The sequence below is a fragment of the Python bivittatus genome, unplaced genomic scaffold (assembly GCF_059951505.1).
Source record: "Python bivittatus isolate LINGU-HERP-01145 unplaced genomic scaffold, Pbiv_v1 ctg000680_np1212, whole genome shotgun sequence".
In the NCBI taxonomy this organism is placed as follows: Eukaryota; Metazoa; Chordata; class Lepidosauria; order Squamata; family Pythonidae; genus Python; species Python bivittatus.
In genome coordinates this window covers 2,945,430-2,968,685 of record NW_028277095.1, presented here as the reverse complement: position 1 = coordinate 2,968,685, position 23,256 = coordinate 2,945,430, and the positions used below count along the sequence as shown (strand labels likewise).

Below are 23,256 nucleotides of genomic sequence, written 5' to 3'. Positions count from 1 at the left end.
CAACCAGAGCTGCCACTCTACAGTAGCCCCCCAAAGCCCACCAAGTGGCTGATCAACAAATACCTTAAAATCAAAGTGTGGCATTGTCCATTAATCCATGATAAGTCATAGTTTATCATGATCTGTGAACAGCCACCCCTACATTTCTGAAGAACCACAATGGTTGGGTTAGCACATCATGCCAAACCCAAAACAAGCAAATGTGTGACTACAGTCACACCCACCTGTTTAGCACCCCTTCCGAAGACTAGGTTTCTGTTACCTGTCCAGATGCTCCAAATTATTGCTTAGTTTTGCACTGTCACCTTATTAACCCTGCATATTTTTAGGCTAGAGAGAGAACCAGGCCTACCTTTAGGAAGAGTCAACTGGCTCTTGAAGCACTAGGTTGCAAATGTTCAGAGTCCATTTCTCTCACTGCCAGTGATGCTGAGAGGTGCAAGATTACAACAACAAGGCCAATAATGATTTTCTCTTTAGGTGCCAGCATAACATGGCTGGTTTTGAATATTACATCTGGAGCATTTGGGGGTACCATTCTCTGTTCTTGTCTCAGATGGCAAAACATCTTTGACTGGTCCTACGTAGTTTTCAGGGCATTATAACTACTAGAACTGCATATTTAATTAACTGAAGTGTTTTTCTCTGCTCTTCAACCAAAAAAGGCTCCCCAAGAAGAGAGTTTAGTACAACCAATATTAGGACTAACATAGCTGGGTTGCAAACATTCAGACAACCACTAGGTGGCAACAAAGAATTAGGGCTTTCAGTCTCTCTTGGAGGCCATCTAGTGGCCCTACAGACTTGCAGAGCCCCAAAATGATATTGCATGGACACAGCTACTATGATTTGTAAACCATGGTTTATAGCTTCCTGGAACTGACCTATGGCTATTTAGTTTTATCAGTCCTGCTTAACCAAATCATAGCTTGGCATGGGGAGGAGCAATTGCTCTGTGATTGGGGCTAATACTTATGGTGGGAGCTTCTTTGGACCACTGGGGTATGGCCAATGACACCATGATGCCACAGGAGTGATAGGCCAAACGTTTCAGCCCTTATTCAGAGGAGGGTTAAGCTTTGAGTTCCTACATAAAGCTAAGACATGACATCTATGCATATGCATTCCAGAACATCAAACTCAATCATGGCCTACCAGCTTTGCTCCAAGCATGCTTCTTACCTTTTTAATTTTAGAAGCACTGCATGGATGTCTTAAATATTTTTGAATTTTAATTACATAATTAATTTAATTGACTTAAAGAGAAGATTGTTTTTAAATGCAAAACTGCTTCAGAGATTAGGTAAGGAAAGCTTTTGGAGATATTCCACATGGACTAGCCCATCAGCACTATGGGACAGACAGGTTTTTTCTACAAACTTCCAAAACTGATATTCCCAAACCTCTATCCTTAAGAGAGGAAAGGGTAGCTTGAGTACAACAGAGGCATGTCCAGCTTCACCTCACCTCTTGATAGTTGCCATATGTCTGATTTCCTGTTATAGGAGTTACAGGAGTAGCCATAGGGTGGCACTGTGCTCCTTCAGAAGAAAATGTGAACTCTTACTAGGAATTCTGGGAACTGTAGTCTCAGTTCATGTAGAGCCCATCCCCACTGGGAAAAGCTTGCCGGGATTCTTATCTGCTCATCTGCCTGGTTCTTCTCTGCATTGCCTTTGTTAAAAACAATTTATGGGTGAGATACCACTGTGTTTCCTAAGTGTGCTCCCCACTAACACAGAGTGAGTCACATCCATTCATCCTGATTAAAATTTGGATTCATTGGAGAGCATTCTGGATTCATTTGTGCTCTGTTATTTGGACTGCGTTGTACTAGTTATTTAATTCACTCGTAAAATTAAATTAGGATTTGATTGATTGATTGATTGATTGATTGATTGATTGATTATGGGACATCAAGCCGTTGGTGACTTTTAGAGACCACATAGGTAGATTTTCTCCATTACATTCTGTCCCTAAATTGATCTTTCAGGTCTTCCAACAGGGCACCCATCACCACTGTAACTGAGTCCATCCACCTTGCTGCTGGTCATCCCCTTCTTCTCTTTCCTTCCACCTTTCCCAGCATTAGAGTCTTCTCCAGAAACCTAGCTCTTCACACAATGTGTCCAAAGTAGGATAATTTGAACCTGGTCATTTGTGCCTCGAGTGAGAACCTTCTAATAGCTAAGTTCAAAAGCATCAATGCTCTTCCAATCCTGCTTCTTCAATGTCCAGTTTTTGCTTCCATAGAGTGTCACAGGGAATACCATGGTCTGCACGATTCTGATCTTTGTGGGTCACATCACAGCATTTGAAGATCTTTTCCAAGGCCTTCATGGCTGCTCTACTAAGTGCTAGTCTGCAGCATATTTCTTGACTGCTTTTCCTCTACTGTTGATAGTTGTTTCTAAAAGGCAGATGCTACCCAACACTTCAATATCTTCATTATCAATTCTAAGGCTGGTTGTTCTACCAGTGGTCATTACTTTGGTGTTCTTTATATTTAATTTTAGTCCCAGTTTAGTGAACAAATCCAAGATCATCTCTGCATATTGTTTTAACCATTGATTAAGCTATTTTTGGTTGGGTTCACCCTTCGCACTAAGCATAAAAAACCATTTACCTATGACAGAGATTGAGTGTGCACAATACATTAAAACCAGGGGGTGAGGGTGCCAATTTTGGTTTCCCAAGTTTCTTGTTTTTTTCATTCAGTCAAATGCAGTTTTTCATAGTTTCTCATTTTTGTAATTCTATCAAGCCCAGCTCATTGAACTTTAAATTTCTCTAACAGGCATTTTTAAATAGTTGTTTGACTGTGTTTGGGAAGTCTGCAAATTGCAAATGATGAGTTTCATTTCATTGATCATTTTGAAGATATAGAATTTCTCCTCCTACCCTACATCCGGATGGTGATTCAAGCTAAGCCTTGAAAGTTACTTTTTCAACTATTGTTTATGTATTACAGCTCGTAATGCCATAGCAATGGAAACCATTAATTCATTTCACACAGTAAGATCTTGTCCATGGCACCTTTTACCACCATAAATGAAAAGAGATAGAAAACTTTTGGGGTCTGAGGCACAGTGGGAATTTTGTGAGCATGTGGTAGGTGCCCACACAAAATGCCAGATTCTTTTGTTGCTGTTGTTGTTGTTTATATTAAAACAATCTTTTAAAAAAGACATCTGGAGGAGCATGAGGGTCAGCAGACACTTATCAAATATCCCACTTTACCTGAAATTGAAGTTTTGTGCTCCAGAATGGACATCCCAACCAGTTGGCAAAAAAAAGTCTTAGAAAGTAGAACCGCACAGCTCTGCAAAGAAGGATATGGATTTAGCCATCTGGCACAACTCATTCTCCTTTTGCCTGTGAAGAGTGGTTCAGCCCATATTACCCAACTTGGCCAGCAGAAGCGTCAGCCCTTGGAGGTAGACCACGGCAGGAAACAGACACCACATGAACAATTGGAACTCTATTGTTTATGGGATATAATAACAGAATCTTGAAAGCCTATCAGACTTTCTCTCTCTACCCCCATTCCCATCCCCTTTATACCAAGGAGAAACAAGGCAGGGCAGCCTTGAGTTGCTTTCTCACTCTCCCCTTTGGGGCTCAGCTGGTGTTTACCTAACAGCCGTTGGATTCCTTCCTCAAGGTCTTCTCCACACTCCTCCACAGCAAGCAGCTGATTACAACCTTTGCCTTGGTTGAACCAACTGGAAATATGGCAAGCCTGTGTTAGGAGACACTACTGCTTTGCCTACTCTGGGGGTAGGTATTGCCAATTTTATTTTTTAATTTTTTTAAGTTATACGTCACATTTATACAGCCACCCATCTCACACAAAGCGACTCTGGGCAGCAATTTCATTGGAAGAAATGGTTAAAATGACACCAGAGTACTTCAGTGTGTTGTATTGTATGGGCTATGTAGGAACATATAAAAATAGGGGAGGGGTACTCTTTTTGCAGTATTACAGGTAGTCCCCGGGTTAAGAACACCTGGTTTACGGACAACCCATAGTTAGGACAGAGCCTATTGTAGCAAAATGCGAGTTAAATGCACAATGATTCAAGTTAAATACACAATGGTTTGAGTTTAATACACAATCCTACTTATACAGTATCATACAATTGAAACTGTCCCAGCTTACATACAAATTCAACTTAAGGACAGACCTTGAGAATGGAACTCATTCTTAAACTAGGGTTCTATCTTCCCATAGATGTGATCTTCAGAAAGTGTGTTTCTCTATGCAGGCTTATAAACCACCTCAGTCATGAACCAACTCTAACCTGCTTACGTTGCCAAATACAGTAACAAATGTAAAGCCATAAATAAGCACAAAATAATACTAATGTTCTTGTCTCATTCCATGCCAAAGAGCAACAGTTCAAAATCCAAGGAAAAACATCCCTGTGGAAACCCAGGGGAAATAATTTTCAGTTTTGTGTGTCCTTAAAAATACTAGCTGAGGCCTTCCATGCATTACAGAAAGTGTCTGATAGGAAGATATTTGCACTCCCAGATTTCAGGTTCATAGAATCAACTTTTTCTTTTCTTTTTTTACTGGAATTGGCCAGAACCTGGTGCAAAAGACATGTGCTTAAAATAACAAATCAAAACTTGAGATCAAGCATAGGAGCTGAATGAAGTTTCCTACCCTTTTACGAATTAATACAAGTTGGCTTCATTTCAACACTTTATTGCTGCTATTTGTTTTTCATTTTTTTTTAGTGGACGTAAAACAGAAAACAAACCACCCCAAAACCTTCTGCGTCTCCTGCTGATCAAGTCTTGATTCTGATCTACCTGATGTCCATCTGAAAAGTTACAACAGAGGAGGGAGCAGCAGCCTCATTTCACACACACACACACACAGAGCATTTCATAAACTGGGGAAAAAGGAAAACAAGTCATTTGTACAAATACTTGGAGCAGACTGTTCTTCCTGCAGGAGAGGCCTCCTTCTCGCCAAGTGTGCATTTTTACGGCATGACACCAATTGTGCTCTTATTAGAATGGTAAAAAAAAAGAAGGTGAGGGGTGGGAAAAGTATCTACCAAATCCAACCTGGATTTTAACTTGCAAGGCAAAACCCCCAAAGCTTTCCAAATGCCAGGACCTTGCGAGGCTCAGCACAAGCCGTCTGGCCGAGACCTCCCAAAGGCACCATCAAATTCCCTTTTGCCAAAGATTACAGCATTTCCTTTTCCTCTGACCCAAAGCATGTCTCTTTCTGAGCAAGACCCCAGGGCCACCCCTTCCTTGCCTCCTGCTTGCCCCCTTCCTCCCTTCAAGCTCCTTCTGTGCCTCTTCCTTTCTCTTCTGGGCTGTTCTTCTGCAAGCAAGCAAGAAAACCCTTTGCAACTGGAGAAAGGTAGGAATGAAACTGGGATGGGATGTGTATGTGTGTGTGTGTTGAGTAATCTTGGAGAGTTATGTTTTAACTTCAGACTAAAGATGAAAAATCGATCAATGTTTGGGGGACAGAGACAACTTTTCTCCCAGACTTTCCTCACTGCCTGCAAATCTTGACGGTCCAAAACAGAAGAGAAAAATTTTCTTGTCCCTTAAGTTGCCAAACAGATTCCACAAAAGAAGACTCACCCACTCACCAGACTGGGGGGTTCAAACTTTTTCAGCCTGTGGAACCAGTTAAAAAAAAAGGAAATCCCTGCTCAAGAGGCAAAACTCTATGATAGAAAAGGAGCTACTTTCAAGTGAACTTAAAAAAAAAAATCTTCATCTCTCTTGGAAGCCTGGGGTTCCAACACAGTTTGTGAAACTCTACACTACACAAACAGGGCTCTCTATTCTAGCTTGGTCTGCAAGAGAGCCTGCTCACTTGGGGGGCAGTGAAGGGCCAAACATGCCTCATCTCTGCTAACCTCCAGCCCTGATCCAGAAGATGTGGTTGTAGGAAACCATGAAGTAATTTTTGTGGCTGTTCAGTCTCATCAAGGAGGGCACATCCTGAAGCTATAGCAGTGGCTGATGGGCAACAGAGCAGTCCAGCAGAAGGGTGGGGATCAGGAATAGCATCTGAATTGGCAAGGAGGTACCCAGCCTGGCACTTTTGAAATGTATTAGACTTCAACTCCAGAATTCCCAAACAAATGGGGGTCGATCCAACAGCTCTGGAGGATGTCTGGATGAGACGTTTTTGATTTATGTCTGTATTTGCTTATCACCTGAGTGATCTCTTCTGGACAGTGCCTTTCCTAAGTCTTCTTAAGCACACTTTCCATGTGGAAGGGTGACATAAATTCAGATCCTAGTATTAAATACCACACTTATTAGACCAAGGCATCTTCTGGAGATGGTCAAACAAGTCAGGATGGTGCATCACTGTCCATAAAAAGCAGGCAGAGCTTTGACTGCAGCACGAGAGTCACCATCTTGACTTTCTTTGCAGACACCCCCCCATGACAGAAAAAGAAATGAAAGATGAGGGGAAAGATTTAGTGTTTTACTCCTTAGCTTCCAGCTGATGCTTTTCTCTACTTACAAACAGTTTCATTGCAGAAAGGCAAACTCTGAGGAAGAGGAAAGGGCACAGAATAGCACAGATTAGCTGAATTCACACAATGCCCTAAACTAGACTAAAATAGAGAGTGGTCCTAACTCAATCTTTGTCTTACAGTGTGGTAAGAATCAGTGATGACAATGTGGCATGTGGGTTATTTACATTATGGAAACACAGCAGTTGTGTTTTGCTAACAGGTTACCCTTCAGCGTGTTGTGCGAGCCCACCTAGTGAATTCACAACACCCCTATGAATGGTAATGTTCCCAAAGCACAAGGATCTGTACCCTTCCTTCCATCTTTTTTTCTCTCTCACCAACCTGGAGAGAGGCTGAAATTCTAAAGTCAGTTTTAGGGTACTCTTTGCCCCCCATTTCCCCCCTCCCTCCTCCGTTCTCAAGCCCCAGCCACCAATAACCTCCACCGAATGAGACTCTTATTGCTGTAACCCCAAGTCATAACATATTAAGACATGAACAACTTATATCTTAAGTTACTTAACTTATAACTACAGCAACACAAGCCCAAAGAATGGCTAAAATTACAGCTTTAAAGGCAAGTAACAAAATTAAGCCAAGAGTTACAACTTACCCCAGTATCTAGTAAAATTAACAAATTTCTTTTCAGTGTTAGCAGACAGTGAGGTAAGAAGAGCTATTAGATTACTAAAATAAGGAAATGTGTCTGCTCAGAAAAGGTTAATACGCTCTGTTTCAGAGGCTGCTAATCTGCCAATAATATAGCCAAACATTTTTGTTTTGGGTGCTGCATAAAAGAGGCAATAGAGAACTTTGAGTTGAATTGTCTTCCTTAAAAAGCAAAGTTAGGAAGCAATTCCTGGAGGTCTGTAATATTTTGGGGGGTGCAGGCAGCCTCCTGGCCTCCCTTGATGCACCTCTGGGATAGAACAGTAAAGACTTCTGACAGCAAGATGAGAATAAGGATAAATGGTGACATTAGATCAGTTAAAGGGGTGTTTCACAGCTTCCCAGCAGCTGGAGAGGCTTCTCCCGGCCTCCGTGAGCATCCTGGTTGGCTTTGGAGAGGCTCTCAGAAAATGTGATTAAGAGTTCCCAAGCGTCATTTCAAGAAACAGTGCACATTATGGAAGGATACCGCACTTAGTCAGACTCTGCAGGACTGTTCGGAAAGGCTGCCCCGAGGCAGGAGAGCAACAGAAGGCTCAGAGTTTGCTCATTTTCCAGCTTTGGGAATACTGGAACTTTCCGGCCTTCAGCTTTGGGGCTAATCATTTCCATCTGCTTCTTTGCTGACAGGCTGGGCACACGGTGGCAGGAGTTGAAGAGCACTGAGAACGTGCGAGGAGGGCTTGGGAACCCGAAAGCCCTAAGACGGGAATGGTGCGCCTGCTGAGGCCGCCCCAGACTGCAGGGGGGAAGGTAAGTTAGGGTATCCGTCTCTTGGGCGGCTTGATGTTTTTAAAAAGTACAGATATGTGAAGCTTGGTGTGAAAGGTGGTGCCTCTCTTTCTCTTGGGGTCTGGCTAGGGTGTATCCTGGATCTGTTTGTGCAACCAGGGAACTGTGTGGAAACCCAGCTCATTTTTCTGAGCGTTCATGATTCTGCAAGTAGAGATGGGAGATATTGTTCCCAGCAGAATGCAAACCCACCGAAATCTAGATTCTTTTTCATCTGCACACCAACCCCGTTCGCATTTTGCCTAATTTTGCAATGCCGTTTGCCAATAGAAGGCTGGGCGTGAAGAGAAAGAGTGTATGAAAAAGTATATTTTTGCCTTGGAAGGTATTATTTATTTAAGAACGTTCTTTGGATTGGATTTTAACTAGGATTTCTTCTCGTTTTATTGTAAACCGCCGGGAGTCGCTCTTGGAGTGAGATGGGCCGTGCCTAAATTCGAAATATAAATAAATAAATAAAATGTTTTATTTTTAATATTTATTTATTCATTTGTTAGGTGTATAGACTGCCTTTTGTCTATTATACACTCCTGTTTTTCCTCACAATAGCCCTGTAGGTGGGCTGGGCTGAGAAAATGGACAGGCCCAAAGTACTCCACTGAGCTTCCACGGCTGAGGGGGGACTCGAACCCAGGCCTCCCTGCTCCTAGTCCAGCATCTTCTCCTCTAGACCACCCTGGCTCTTGGGCTGGGAGAGAGTGATGACTTAAAGTCACCCAGAGGGCTTCCTTGGTTGAGAATGGACTAGAACCTGAATCTCCCCCATACCAGACTAACGCCTTACTATCCCAGTTTCAAGTCCCCACGTGACCATGGGGCTCACAGAGAAAGGTGAGGTATAATTGCAATACATAGATTAAAACAGATCTTATGAACACAATGTACAGCATGCGCTACGTTAGGAGACGTTGTCTATAAGAGTGGTGTATGTTAAGCTAAATTGCAAGTAAAAATGCACAGGTTTGGAGAAATGCGTACACGTTTTGTTGCTAAAAAATAAATACGTGTTACATTTAGCAAACAGAATTGCCAGCATGAGATGTTAACAGTTAAGAGAAAGTGAAATGAGTTATTTTCAAGAATGAGAAACTGGAAATGGACATATTCAACTATTCCTAAAACTTACGCTGAAAAGTCCTAGAAAAAACAACCACAGATGATACAAAGTACATTCTGCCAATATACTTCAATAAACATAGTTTAGACAAATCTCAGCATATAATTGTTGATAGAAAATAGATTCTCCTCAAGCAGAATTTGTGCATACAGACATATCCATGTACATGGATTTGAGATAGACAATGTGGTTTTGCACCACACTCTAAGCAGACGCAGGCATTTATGTAATTTAATCTTAACATTTTGCATGGATTCTATCATTCCGATTTCTAACCTTATTTTTGTTCAGGGTGTTTCATGCATTCAGTTATTGGCCATTTATTAATGGATAAGAAACCCAGGACCTAGCATGATATGTGAACCCAACCACAGTGCCGAAGGCTTCAGCTGGTTATTGGCCTTAAATGTTTGCTCTAGTATCTGTATGGATTGAATGTAGCATTTAAAATGTCATATTGTGGTCCTCCAGGCTCAGTGTGGCCTCCATCGGCATTCCCCAAGTTGATCTCCCATAATTGTGGTTTCTTCTTGTTCAGCATTCAGCCTGTAGCTCTACAAGCCCACAGACAGAAGATCTGTCCATCTTCTCTTCCCCAATCCTTTTAGCTGGACATCACAGGACCTACTGCATACAAAGCAGACACTCTCTCATTAAGTTAGCACCCTCATGATGTCAAATACAGTACCATCAGGTCTTCTAACATGCAGGATGGTTTTACATATCATGGTAAACCATGATGTAATTTGTTGGGTTTCAGCTTTGCTTGTTGTGTGAACCAGGGCTACTAGATCTGGTCTGCAGATGCAAAATGCTGGAGTGTTCTGTATCTCTTCACTCCCATCTGGTGGCCATCCAAATATATGCAGCCCAGTCATTGTGGTTTAAAAACCATGGTTTATAGCTGGGGTGTGCAACCAGAGGCCCCAGGATTGGATGTGGCTTCCAAATTCTCCTCCAACTTGCAGTTCCCATTATTTTGAGGCAAGAACACAAAAACACTCTAGTGGAACTGTGAAATAGAATTAGTTCACGAAACAAACTCTCAGATTTTCGTCAAATCCTAAAAAAGTCAGAACACCCTGGCCCTGTTCATATATGTGACTGTCACTCTGCCTATTGCAATACTAGCACTCCTAAAAAATGTTAGATATGGCCTCTGGGCATTTAAGGTTGCCCACCTCTGCCTTATGGCTTGGTGTGATGTGTGAACCGAGCTAATTGTGGTTTGTTATATAAACTCTAAGTAATCAAACCTACCTTAATGTGATGGATAAACCCAGTCAGTCTCTCTTTCTCACATACATGCACAATCTCTCTCTCTTTGGCTGTATTTGCACGTTGCTTAATGAGATCATTTGAAGATCTAGTTATTGCCCTTTGCACAAGATACACGTGGTTAGTTTCAACCTTGCTTAATTTTTTTGTGGCTCACTGCATTGAGCAAACCCATCCTGTTGGGACAGTTGATGGTTCAGTGTGTGTGCACACTCAGAAAATGGGCTAATTCAGTCACTTGTAAAGTGTGCTACACAAAAACAGCCAGTAGTTTCCATAGCTCCTTTTCAAGTCACTATTGTTTTTACTACGAACCTGACACTCTTGAGATCAAAAGCAACTAGCAGCCTGATCCACACGTTTTCCTTTAAAGTTAGGAGGGCTGATTTGTTGGAAAGGGGAAAAGAATTGGTCCTGCCCCTTGGCAGAATTCCCTGTTATTCAAAGTATTAGAAAAGCACTTCCTGGAGAAAGCATACAATGAATTCCTGGGATGATATCAGGCTCTTGCGGTGACTTCAGGAGCCAAACTGCCTAGGCTGTTCGTCTGCAGGATATCTGAAGAAAAGAATGAGTGAAATGCATCCCAACTTTTCAGTTACTGACTTTGCTATTTAGCAAATTTTGTGTTGTAGGCATTAGAAGTTTTTTTGGGGGGGAGAGGTCTGATCAGAAAATGAACAATTTTAGAGCCATTACAGGTATTTGCTGGCTTCTTTTAAAATCCAGGTATTTGATTGATTTGATTTCACACGTTTCTACCCTACTACAACCAAAATGACTCTTTGGTGTCTTACGCAGAATATAAATCGAACAGCTTAAAACTTCCACAAGTCTCCCACGAAACAAACAAAACTTCCAATAAGAAGGATAAAAACAAACTATCTGCCAAAAACTAGCCCTTCCTTTCCCATGAAAGATCTTTCTTCATCTAGCCTAGGTTGGAGAGTTGTTTTACTCTACAGTCACCACCTATGCTCTTCTTCTTCTTCTGTGTCAAAGTAGGACCTTTTGGCCATACGTCCACCGTGAATCTCCCCAAGTCAAGGAATACGTAGCTGCAACTTAATATTGCTTTGGGCATGGTGTTCCTCCAAACATCAGAGGATGAGCAGTTCTACTGGCAACCTTTGGCAATGGTGACTTCTTAGTGGAACAGGGACAAGAGTCAGGGAAGGAGACTAGCCCAAAGGAATGGGACATGTAATCAAGTATTTATCGACCAACGCACAAGCTGAGCAGTCAGACTCATCAAGAACCAGTGCACGCTTATGAAGTAGAATTAGGGCCACAAGAAGAGCAGGATGTGTGCTCTTCCCTCCCACTCTCTTCCCCACACAAGGGCATCTTGCCCTCTAGCTTACAAAAGCCACCCTAACTTTTTTCTCGTTGTCTTAACATATTCAAAATGGCCAAATTTTCTCCGTGAGCTTCAGCCATCAGTCATCAAAAATCATTACAGTTATTCAAAGAGCTTGCAAGCTGCAACTAGGGCATAAGAACCTACACTCTACAATGTGCTTTTAGCACTGGCCTCCTTAGTGCAGTATTTCTGAACCTCAGCAACTTGAAGATGTGTGGACTTCAACTCCCAGAATTCCCCAGCCAGCATGGGGAATTCTGGGAGTTGAAGTCCACACATCTTCAAGTTGCTGAGGTTCAGAAACACTGCCTTAGGGGGTGGTTTGCTTTCACAGGTTGTGACTTAGATACAGTGAGGAAAGGGGTGGTGTTTTTTAAAAATCTGATATTTTAAGCTGAAGTTAAAGACTGCACTCTTAAGTATGCATATTTAAGAATAAGCCTCCTTTGATAAAACCATGTTATTAACTCATTAGTATCACTGCTACTGCTGACTATTAATACTCATGGCTACTACTCTTGTCATCCGGCATCTGCTTCTGGCCTGATATTTGGTAGCTCCAGATCATCATCTGTTTGGGATTTCCCACCATGCCCTAGACAGTGTTTCCTAACCTCAGCAACTTCCAGATCTGTGGACCAACTCCCAGAATTCCCCAGCCAGCATGGGGAATCTTGAAGTTGCTGAGGGCGAGAAATACTGCCCTGGAACAAGCTAGATCATGGCACTGTGGGAAAAGTAAAACGGTTGGTGAGTTTTGAAGTGGTTGAATGCAGCATTGCTGCTACTTGTAAGGCTATCAGCAGTGGAGACTTTGTTTAAATTGAAGAATTAGACTCTTGTACAAGAGATTGTGCACTTGTGTACGGCAAGGAGAGGTTTAACTAGATGGGCGATAGGGTCGAACTCTGCAGGAAAGCATGAACTAGCTTTTCACAATTAAACCTGAGATTATTTTACATTGTTTATGTTCCATAAATTAAGCTCATTTTAAAATATCCTTGAGATGCTTGGCTGTGTAAATATTGTAAAACTAAGTGTTGTTGTTGTTTTTAATTGACGTTATAAGCACTGTCTTTTAATGCTATGATCCTGTATTTAATTTAGAACCGGTTAAGCTAGGATTTGGAAGACTTGGGGTTGAACCCTTGCTCAATCATGACACACTCCCTGGCTGTGTTCACATAGCATGCTAAGCTCTAATTTGCTTAACTACGATTTGTTGAATAAACCCATGTGGTGGCATCACATAATACACTCTATCTATGTGTTAGGTTAGTGTGTTATTCAAACCATGTCCATATAAATAGTTGATAGTTTGGTATGTCACAAATCCACATAATTAGATTAATTCGTTTAACTATTAATGTACATGTTGTGCAAGCAGAATCAGAAGCAACAAACCATATTTTGGCTTAAAACATGTTGTAAACCCTCTCAGAGAATGACTCTGACTTAAGCATTTTTTGCTGCTGAATTTATTTACCAGGGTTCTAGTTGGATAGCAATTGAGAAGAATGAGAGATCACAGGGGTTCCATTGGGTTATTGTATGCTTACCTGGTTTCTTTTTGGATTTTATTATAAAAAAGTCACCAGTACAATAAATATTACAAGAGAATTATGAGAACCCAAGAATATTCCATATCTGTTCATCGAGGCAAGCATGTTGCAGGAAAGAGCTTGAGGAAGAAAAGGATGCTTAGGGAATCATTACGTAAACAACGTGGGCTGTTTGTTAAATGTATATCTTGCCTGAAGACAGCTAATCATAACCAACAGATTGCAACATTAGAGTCAAAGCAAACTCAAAATGCACAGTACAACTAAGAAAGTGTCTTTATTAAAGAAGAAAGAGAGCAGTATTAAAATCAAGTGCCTGGAGGAATTACATGGATGGGGTTCATATGTGAGGCTAAGCATTGGCTTGTTCACTCATGGTTGACTGAATAAATGGCAATTGGCTAGATTTTAATGCCTTAACCCAGAACACATGGTTTGCAAGCCACATTAGCTGGGGCCACACAACACCCTAAATCAAAACTGCGTTATGACTCTGCTGCCGCACAGCTTTGCTTTCAGCACACAGCTTGCGAGTACAGAACTATTTTCCCAATAGGCAGATGTGACCAACCCATCCAGAACAGGCAGCCATATTATACAAATGGTCCTAAAATCAAGTTCTATCTTGCCGCCTTGGGAAGAGATGAGTTTTGGGATTAAAAGAACAATTGTGCCTGACCCTGCTCTCATTCTGAAGGCCAACCTACCCAGGGGCTTAAATTCTGATTCTTCACGGTAATGAAATAAAAGATAGGGGAAGACATACTCTAGCAATGAAATTTCCAAGTGAGCACTTGCAACGTGGTCTTCAATATCTGCTGAGCAAAACGTCTCCCTTTCCCACTACAGTATCACTGGCAAGTCGGCTTGGAAGACAGTGTCAAGGTTCTGACAACATCTGGGTTCATATCACATATTTAAACAAATCATATATATATATATATATATATATATACACATACATACATACATACACACACACACACACACACACACACACACATGCCAATTTTATCAATCAATCAATCAATCTTTTATTATGGTCACAGATCAGAATTACAAATAAAATACAAATTTGTACAAATACTAATAAAAATGCATTAAAATGAAACAAAACATGATAATATTAATGGTGGGATCATCAGTGCACCATCAAAATCTGCCTAATTTTACAGACGGTATAAAAAAATTAGCTACATTCACAGAAACTAAATCATACTGATCAGATAGCAACATCTGTACATACAAAATATCAGAATTTCCTGGGTATTTTATCCAATAGGGAGTTATAAAATGGGTCTGTGAGTCCTTATAGAAGGTTGGTCGGTCTGTCTTAGTATGTTGTGTAAATCCAGCCTATTGGCCAGTATAATGCAGTATCTTCTGCAAACCCAGGTAGTCATTTGATTCAGTAACCCAGTCAAGCACGTTGTGTAAAACCAGCAATTTTGTCAACCTATGAAGTGATTGGTTTTGGTTTAGCCAAGAACTAGCTTAGCCATTATGGTTTGTAAACCATGTTTACTGCTTAAGGTCTTGGGTGAATCCAAGCAATGGTGGATTATTCAATAAATCATGGTTAATGGGTTGCCATACCTGTGAGCTTGGTCAGTGATTTCTCTTGTGAAGGATAGACATGGGGAGTGTGAGCAAGTGGCATCATGCAAACAGTGCAAATGACACAATTCATATTGGTGCAATGATATAGAAGCACAGATTAAATCATCACAGCTTACAATGGATTTTCTTGGCAGCGGTTTGAAATCAGGAGTGATGCTTTACCCATTGAATTCCTACATGTCAGATTGCTCTTATGGCTGGGGAGAAAAGGTAATTATGATTTATTTAACCCTTGTTCCTTGCTTCACAGGATACTCTGAGCCAGGCTGGGTTTTCAAATCACTCAGAGCTCCATCGCGGTTGGTGGTGTCAGCCCCACTAGGTAGACCAGACCAGAAAATCAACTCTATCAGAAGACTAGAATTACCCTTCACTGAAATAGTCCATAGCACTGTTTCTTAAAACTTCTCTCTCCCAGGACCCCTTCCCACCTTTAAAAATTATGGAGGACCCCAAAAGACCTTTGGCTTGCATGGGTTACATTTAAAATTGACCCACCCGCTGCTGCTTCTCATGATTGGTTGATGGGATTTTAATCTTGTATTCTTTTTCAACATAGCCTGGCCAATAATTTTGATTTCACGGACGCCGAGAGGGTCTTGAGGGACCCCCAGGGGTCCTAGGACCATACTTGGAGAAAGACCGGTCTACAGTCACCGAATCTGGCAAGCCTGATTGCGTTTTCCCTCCTCCGCCTCCTGAGGCTCCAGTTTGAAGCAAGAAGGGAGCAGCCTGCCTGGGCCGATTCCCGAGAATATTTCGGCCTTCTTTGTTTATGGAGGTTCTTGCGTGTTTCTGTCAAGGTCAACTCTCTTACTACTCTCTACGCCTGGTTATGGTGCTGGACGTCGTCTGAGCTTGCTGAAAAGACCTCCGGCGGATCGGGGCCAGTCCCCCTCCCACTTCTGCGGCCGGCCGGGCCTGGAGCCCCCTCGAGCCCGCCGCGGAAAGCTTCTGCGGCTCCTGCGCTTCTGAAGGCGCCCGCCAAGCCCCAGCCAGCTTTCTCCCCCGGTTTGCCGGGCTCGCGTCCGGGACGAAGCCGTGGCGGGGCGGTTTCGCTGAGCGGCGGCTGCGGTACCCGGCCCTTGGGAGTTGCAGCTCTGGCGCTCCTGCCCTCGGCGCCCGCTGCCCGGCCGTGCCAGCGCGCCGCCCCGCAGCCGTCCAGGCGCGCACCCAGCCAGCGTCCCCTTCTCTGTTTGCACAAGGAGGCTCGCCACTCCGGGCTTCTGGCGGGGCCGGTGCAGAGACGCCGGCCTCCTCCGCCCGCCAAGTTCCCTTCCCCGCCAAGCTGCTCCTTAGCTGAGCGCGGGGGCTGAACTTCGCCCTTCCGCGCCTGTTTGCCTGGCCCTCCCCTCCCCTCCCCTCCCCTCCCCTCCCGGAGCTGGGCGCGTCAAGTCCTCCGGGAGCAGCCGGAGCTAACGCCCCGCCGGGCTGGCCCGTTCTTGGGCTGCGCTGGTCCCGAGGGAGTGGGAGACCATGGGGGGGCTCCAGAGCCGGGGCGAGCCGCAGCCCCCGTCTGCGGCTCTTCCTTCTGGGGCTCGGGCAGAGCAGAGCCCCCGCGGCAGGCTGGAGGGGGCCGCCGGGTAAGTGCAGGCGGGGCAGCGGGCGCGGGAGGCAGGCCCACCTCACTCCATCCCCCCGCGGTCCCCGATCTTGCTGTTGCGGGAAGAAAGTTTGGCAAGCGTGACAGTTCCTATTGTGGCAAAGCGAGGCTTTTATAGCCACACCTCCGAACCAAAATCAAACCTAATCAAAACTCGCGAGCGTCGTGGGTGGTAATTAATAAGAGGACTCTACTAGGAAGGGGGGGGGGCTTTCTTTTATCTTCTAAGGTCATCTGGCACGGCATTGGATGGTTTTCATCTCTGGGAACTCTTACCTTGACTGTGGTTGGCTTCGTGCTTCACTCCAAATCATGGTCTGCTCAGCCGTGGTTTATTGGTTGGTTGATCTGTTAGCCAGCTTCACAGAACATTCTGAAATGGTGAACTGGGTTTATACACCCTGCTAAACAGGAGAGGGTCTCTTTGGGTTTGCGTGTTGCATGAACCCAACAAGTTGGATTCAACATTTGGTACACCTGTACACCAGGCTGGCTTCAGTTCTATTCAGTGGGGCTTTAGACTTCTGCCCCAAACAGAAGTCCAGCTGATGTTTGCTGCAAACTGAACTGTCAGATACCTGGGAGGAAGCCCTGTAGAAGTCAGTGGGACTTAAAAATCCTGTGTGTATCTAGGTTAGTCAGATCGCAGAGGTAGCTCAGTCCACAAATGTTCCCCTATCTTCAGCACCCTTTGCAAGCCAGTGATTATAAACTGCCCTGCTCTTATTAGCTTATTCTCTTGTGACACGTTTTTGCACCAATTCCATGTATTCTGGGGCATTAGGGATTGTATCCCCATAAACAGAGAATGCAAAGACTCTCTGGTGTTTTTGTTTGGAAAAAAATGACAGATCCATGAGGTTCAGTGCTACTTACTTTCTGGAAAGGGCCTTGTGGATTTTAGCCTTTGAAATGGAAGCCTTTGAAATCTGACTTGTGATCCTGCAAATGGCTAATAAGTTTCGTGAGGCATAGGCCAACGTATATCTGCTAAGCTTCCACGTGCACCAAGTTGTTGTTTTTATGACAACCTGGTTGAGAGTTCTCCTTTCAACCTAAGCACCCTTTTAATTATGGGTGGCCAATACGCTTGAAACTTTACTTTTGTATTTGGACTGAATACAAATCTGGGTTGACGTATATGCATATTGCGTTGCATATTGTGATATAGGTGCATATTGTGTTGATGTACATGCACAGACACATAGAGATAAATCACATTTACCACCATTCAAAAGAGACAATCAAAAAGCTAAGAAGGAAACAAAAAGACCAGAATACGTCCTCTCCAGCAGCCAACACACAGATAAGCAGGGATTAACACCAGACAAACAATCAAGCAGAAAACAATACCCTAATCAAGGAACTACCAAGGAGAACCCCCCCACCCCAAAAAATACTGGCAGGGCAATCTACTGTGCATAAACAGGGAGCAAACCCCACATTCACTAGCACTGATGATGTTACCTAGTCAGGTAATGAAACGTCTGCAAGCAAATAACCAAGCTCAGAGAGCACCAAGGACTCCATAGTACATGCATATTATTTAGATCTCTTTTTTCACTTAGTGGGCTTCCCAGAACAATAGAAATCAGTGCATTATAACCACAGTTAATGTTGATGCTGATGTCATCGTTGAAGCTGTCAAGGGAATTCATATGTTGGGGAATGGAGCAGGTGATCCTGCAGCTCACCTCAAATCTCTTCTTGCTTTTAAGAATGTGGTTAAAGCAGGGTTGGGTACGGTTATTACTTGGATGGAAAACCACCAGGAAGAGCAAATTTCCATATTATAATAATTCATTATTAATGTTATTATTATTCCATATTATTGTACTGGTAACTGTATGGAGATGACCATGCAGTCACCAGAACTGAGCTTCATTCAAGGTGTCTCCTGATCTTGCTCTTTGTGAAATCTGAACGTCATTACTGAGATGTTGCTGAGATAAAAACAAGGCATGAACATTGTAGATTCTAGCCTTCCATTTTCCTGCAAAAGGTGATTACAGATAAAATAGTCCATGATGTGGAAAGCAGAAGTCCCCTATGTGCAACCAAAGATATGTCATCTACCTCTCCTTTGACACATGGTGACAGCTGTCTTTCTTGAGTCATGTTGATTGAGTCATCTTGACTAGATAGTTTCTTTCCACCTTGAAGACTGAGCTGAAACCGTGCTTAATTTTTTAATACAAGGCAACTGCAGAACGTGGGCTTTCCAGTTCTGGTCCTGATATCTTCAGCTAAAACAGAGGTATGCAACTTGGGTGTAGTCCCTAGAGTTATTGTCAAATTAAAAATTACTTTGTGATGGAAATGGGAGTGTGTTAAACACATGACTGGAGGGTAATGTATAGTAGTAGTATTATTTATTATTAGCCTTTGAGTCAGTCTTGATTCCTGATGAACAAGTCCCTGCAATTTTCTTGGCAACATTTTTTAGAAGTGGTTTCCCTTTTTCTTAGGGTTGAGAAACTTAGAGTCTCTTGAATTCTAGACCAGTGCCTTTAACCACTACACCACTCTGGCTTTTGTATTATGCTTCGTTGGCATGAAACTTAAATGTAAATGATGCTGAAGTTAGGCTTTGTCCCAGAATGACTTTCTGGAGTGCAGCAAGTAAAATGTGAAGAAGCAGTTGCTAGAAACATTGGAAGGGGACCGAGCCTTGGCTGACCCCACGCTAGCCTTTGGTGGGATAAGGGTGTCCTTGAATGATGGAGATCCTGTTTTCCTTATGGTTTCCTTTTCCGGACTTCCAGATAGAGCTGAGAAAGATTTCTGCTTAAAACCTTGGAGCTACTCATAGATAAACTCATATGTTTCTTCTGTAAAAGGCAGATGTAGGAGATGTGTAGCCATGAAATTCCAACCCTGACCTTGAATGTCCTTTATCCTAGTTGCAGAACTCATGGCTATTATGCCAAGGTAGTGGTTGGGTTCACACATCACATTAAGCCCTACTGTGATTTGGGCACCCATCCCATGAAGCCGTAGTTTGCTTCACCATGGCTTATTGACTAAAGGACCATTCACTGGATTTGAATATGGTAAGACAAATAATGGCTTGTTGACCACAATGACTGAGCTTGAACATTGCTTTTCAGCTGCATTATGACTTAGGAAGACATGTGGATCCAGTTATTGGGCAAGATGTGCAAACCTAGCCTCTGTGGCTTGAAAAGTATGGTTTATGACACTGTAATGTGAGAACCTGGACAACTGTAGTTAGTTCAACAAACTATGGTTTAAACAAAATGTGGTATTCTAACATGTGAGCCTAGATACTCTCATTTTAACTCGCATGCAGGTTTTGCATAATCGCAAAATGTTGTGCGGGAACCCATATCTAACTTTCAAAACCAAGTGACAGGAAACAACACTGTTTCTGACCTTTAGCACCACTACCTTGAAATGAAACAATGAAATGAAACATGGTTTCTCCTCTACCTAGCACCAAAAGATCTACACCATTTGCAATTGACCCCATGATCTTTCCAGACAAGCAGGACGCAACCGGTGCTCACAATTTCACTGAAAATCTGCACAACCGGCTCCTCCCACAGCTGCTAAAATGAAGTGGTAACTGGGGCATGTTTTGAACGTACAGAAAGATTGTTGCACAATGACAGGCTTGAGTCACGATGGATCTATGATAACGAGTCCTTGCTGTTCTTTTGACACAGCTCCTTGTTAGAATTCATACGAATTTGATGCAGTCAGTGACTAAATGTCACCAAACAAAAATCATCTCTGAGGAGAAGGGGTAGCAAGATGCATTCCTTCATACTTTTTATGGCTTTTGTTGGATAACTTCCTGCCTTTCACAAAACAGATGACTCTACTTGGTCCTTTGCTTTACCCTTCCTCATTGGCTGTCTCCTGGCAACCAGATAGTGATGACGAATTTACGGAGCAAAGAGAGTTCTGTTGCCCTTAAATCAGAGTCTTCCTTGCAATCCAGAGATCTTTAACTAGAACATAGCTACTTAGGCAATAGGCTTTGGAAAACTTGGCAGTTGTATATATTAGAAGAACCATTTTTGAGCTGACTGTGATTTATAGTGTAACTGTCTCTGGTGTAATTAAGGCCTTGTAGGAAACCTTTTGGACATGAGCTGTTCTTCCCTGATATCAGAGGCTGTGACACTGACAACTGTCACTGAATTGTTTCTACTCAACAGAACTAAATTTAAAATATAAGCTATGTAACTATCTCAGCCATACCCATGGTTGTGATTCCTGCATAGGGCCGCGTGCCTGCTGTTCAAAAGTGTGTGCATTTTAATATATTTTATTAACTTCGTATAATATAAACATAATTCAATGCATATACATTTTAAATGGGATGTGCCTAAGCCACCCAACGCCATTATAATTCATATATAAAGGTAATATAATATCAATGACTTCTTGGTCAGAGTAAATTATGTGAGTTTGTTTATCATATTTTTCTCTCTTGATTATTTTTCCAAGGGACTCTTGTGAAAGGTTCCCATCAGAAGTATCCTTTCCAAATCATGATTTTAAGATTATCACCTTTAGCTTAGCAGCCATGAAAATAATGGTGAGAGAAATCAATCAGTCCATCAACTGCAGCTTCCAGAATGCCACAGTAAGCTCCCAGTTGCCTTAGTTGCAGAAGAAAACATTACAAGATTAGTTTCTTGCTATATCTAAAATGGGCTGAGTGTAATCTGTCTGTCATTCATCACTTACCTATGTTGCAATTATCCCATTATATTTGTGGAGTCCTTGGTGCTCTCTGAGCTTGGCGGTTTGCTTGCAGACATTTCATTACCCAACTAGGTAACATCATCAGTGCTGGTGAATGTGGGGTTTGCTCCCTGTTTATATACAGTAGCTTGCCCTGCCAGTGTTGGTGGGGCTGTGGTTTTCTCCTTGATAGTACCTTGACTGGGGGTATTGTTTTCTACTTGATTGTTTGTCTGGTGTTAATCCCTGCTTATCTGTGTGTTGGCTGCTGGCAAGTCTTTTTTTATTGTCTTTTTTGAATGGTGTGTAAATGTGGTTCATCTCTATGTGTCTATTGGTGGCTGATTCTCTTCTACTGAATATGTATTTATTTATCTGTCAAATTTATATGGCCACCCATCTCACACAACGTGACTCTGGGCAGCATACAATAAAGCCAACAATTAAAACATATTATAAAACCACTCAAAACACATAAGTAATGAAATGGAACAAGATCACAAGAGGGTTAAAATCAGAATGTTATAACTGGGGCAGCCAACGTGTGGGCTCCCTGTTGCCAGGGGATCCCCAGGCCTGAATAAAAAATAAAAAATAAACATTTTGAGAGCTTTCTGGGGGCTCTCACATCCTCAGGGGGGATGATGTTCCAAAGGGCGGGTGCCACTGCAGAAAAGGCTCGTCTCTTGGGTCCTGCCAGATGGAATTCCTTAGCAGACAGGACCCACAGTATGCCTCTCTTGCTGGACCTGGCAAGATGGGTAATGTAGTCTGGAAGAGGCGGCCCCTCAAATAACCTGGCCTCATGCCATGTAGGGTTTAAAGGTCAAAAACAGCACCTTGAATTGCACCCGGAAGCAAACTGGCAACCAATGCAGCTCACAGAGCAGAGGAGCGATGTGTGTCCTCCTAGGGCAGTGTTGTCCAAACTTGGCCTTTTTAAGGCCCCATGCTGGCTGGGGAATTCTGGGAGTTGAAGTCCACTCATCTTAAAGTGGCCAAGTTTGGACAACACTGTCCTAGGGGCACACATAACTGCCCATGCCACTGCATTTTGCACCAACTGAAGCTTCTGGATCCTCTTCAAGGGCAGCCTCATGTAGCGCATGTTACAGTAGTCCATTCAGAGATTATATAGCTTAGATTGAAAGGCCAAATTCCGTAAGGAAGCCCTTGTTTGTTTAGCACTGTGTCCATTGAGGACCAGGTATCCTCTGGACTAAACTGTGTCTTCCTCACATAGCTGCTGACCTCTTTGCCAATTCTGGATTAAAATCACGAGGCAGTTAGATATCTGCATTTGGTCGTATTTCTTCAGCTCTCTCCAAAAGGCTTGGCAGGGAGGACACAGGCAATACCTCAAGCTGGCAGGCGCTGTGTTCCAGGAGCAGAAAATCTGGCCTGCCTAAGGGGGGGAATATCAGCCTACGGAGATGCACAGGGCAAACCTCTCCCTGCTGAATCCAAAATCAGGACTGCTGAGTTTGGTGAAATCTCAATTAAATTAAGCGGTTCCTGGATTATGACCACAGGACCATCTTCTAAAATCTTTGATGGTAACTGAGAGTGCTGTATCGTTGGGTTCCTTGCCACCACATCAGGGCCTCTTCCCACTCCAGGTTTCTTAGCAACGGCCAAAAATGTTATGTAACCAAGGTTACAGCAAACCATCTTGCAGGAGGATCTGCATGTGCGATATTCCTGCCAGCGGAGGTACGTCAGGGCTGCAGATGCTAAAAGTCTGGCGCTTTGTGGCTCAAGGCTTTGCAGTGTTGCTCTCCTCTTTGGCACCGAGACGGTTTCCTTCTCTGGCATCCTTTCCTTTGGAAAAACTGTCTCAAAACTCCCTCTGCTGAAAGACCTGCTTAGCTATGGAATGTTTTCCATCCCATCTGGGATTTGTTATGACATGTAGGATTAGTTTAATCAAGTACCAAAGTACAGGGGAAGAACTCTGTTGACCGTCTGGAGCTGGGTTGGCATGCCTCACTGAGCCACAAACTAGCCATGTTATGCAA

General features: G+C 43.0%; 1 protein-coding gene across 3 annotated transcripts in view; it reads left to right on the top strand.

Annotated features, from left to right (window-relative positions):
- Window positions 1-5,251: 5,251 nt before the first annotated feature.
- The window catches only part of TACC1 (transforming acidic coiled-coil containing protein 1), a 79,031-nt gene continuing 61,026 nt past the window's right edge, over window positions 5,252-23,256 (top strand). The window contains exons 1-2 of one of the 3 annotated variants that reach the window (XM_088152077.1): window positions 5,252-5,389; window positions 7,815-7,937. Coding sequence is in view for 1 of the 3 variants with exons in the window: in XM_088152076.1 (XP_088008202.1) it covers window positions 16,393-16,499 (107 nt within the window). In the remaining 2 variants the exon portion in view is untranslated. Of the gene's footprint in view, window positions 5,390-7,714; window positions 7,938-16,272; window positions 16,500-23,256 lie in introns of those variants that run through there. The other 2 variants (XM_088152078.1, XM_088152076.1) reach the window with 2 other exon arrangements.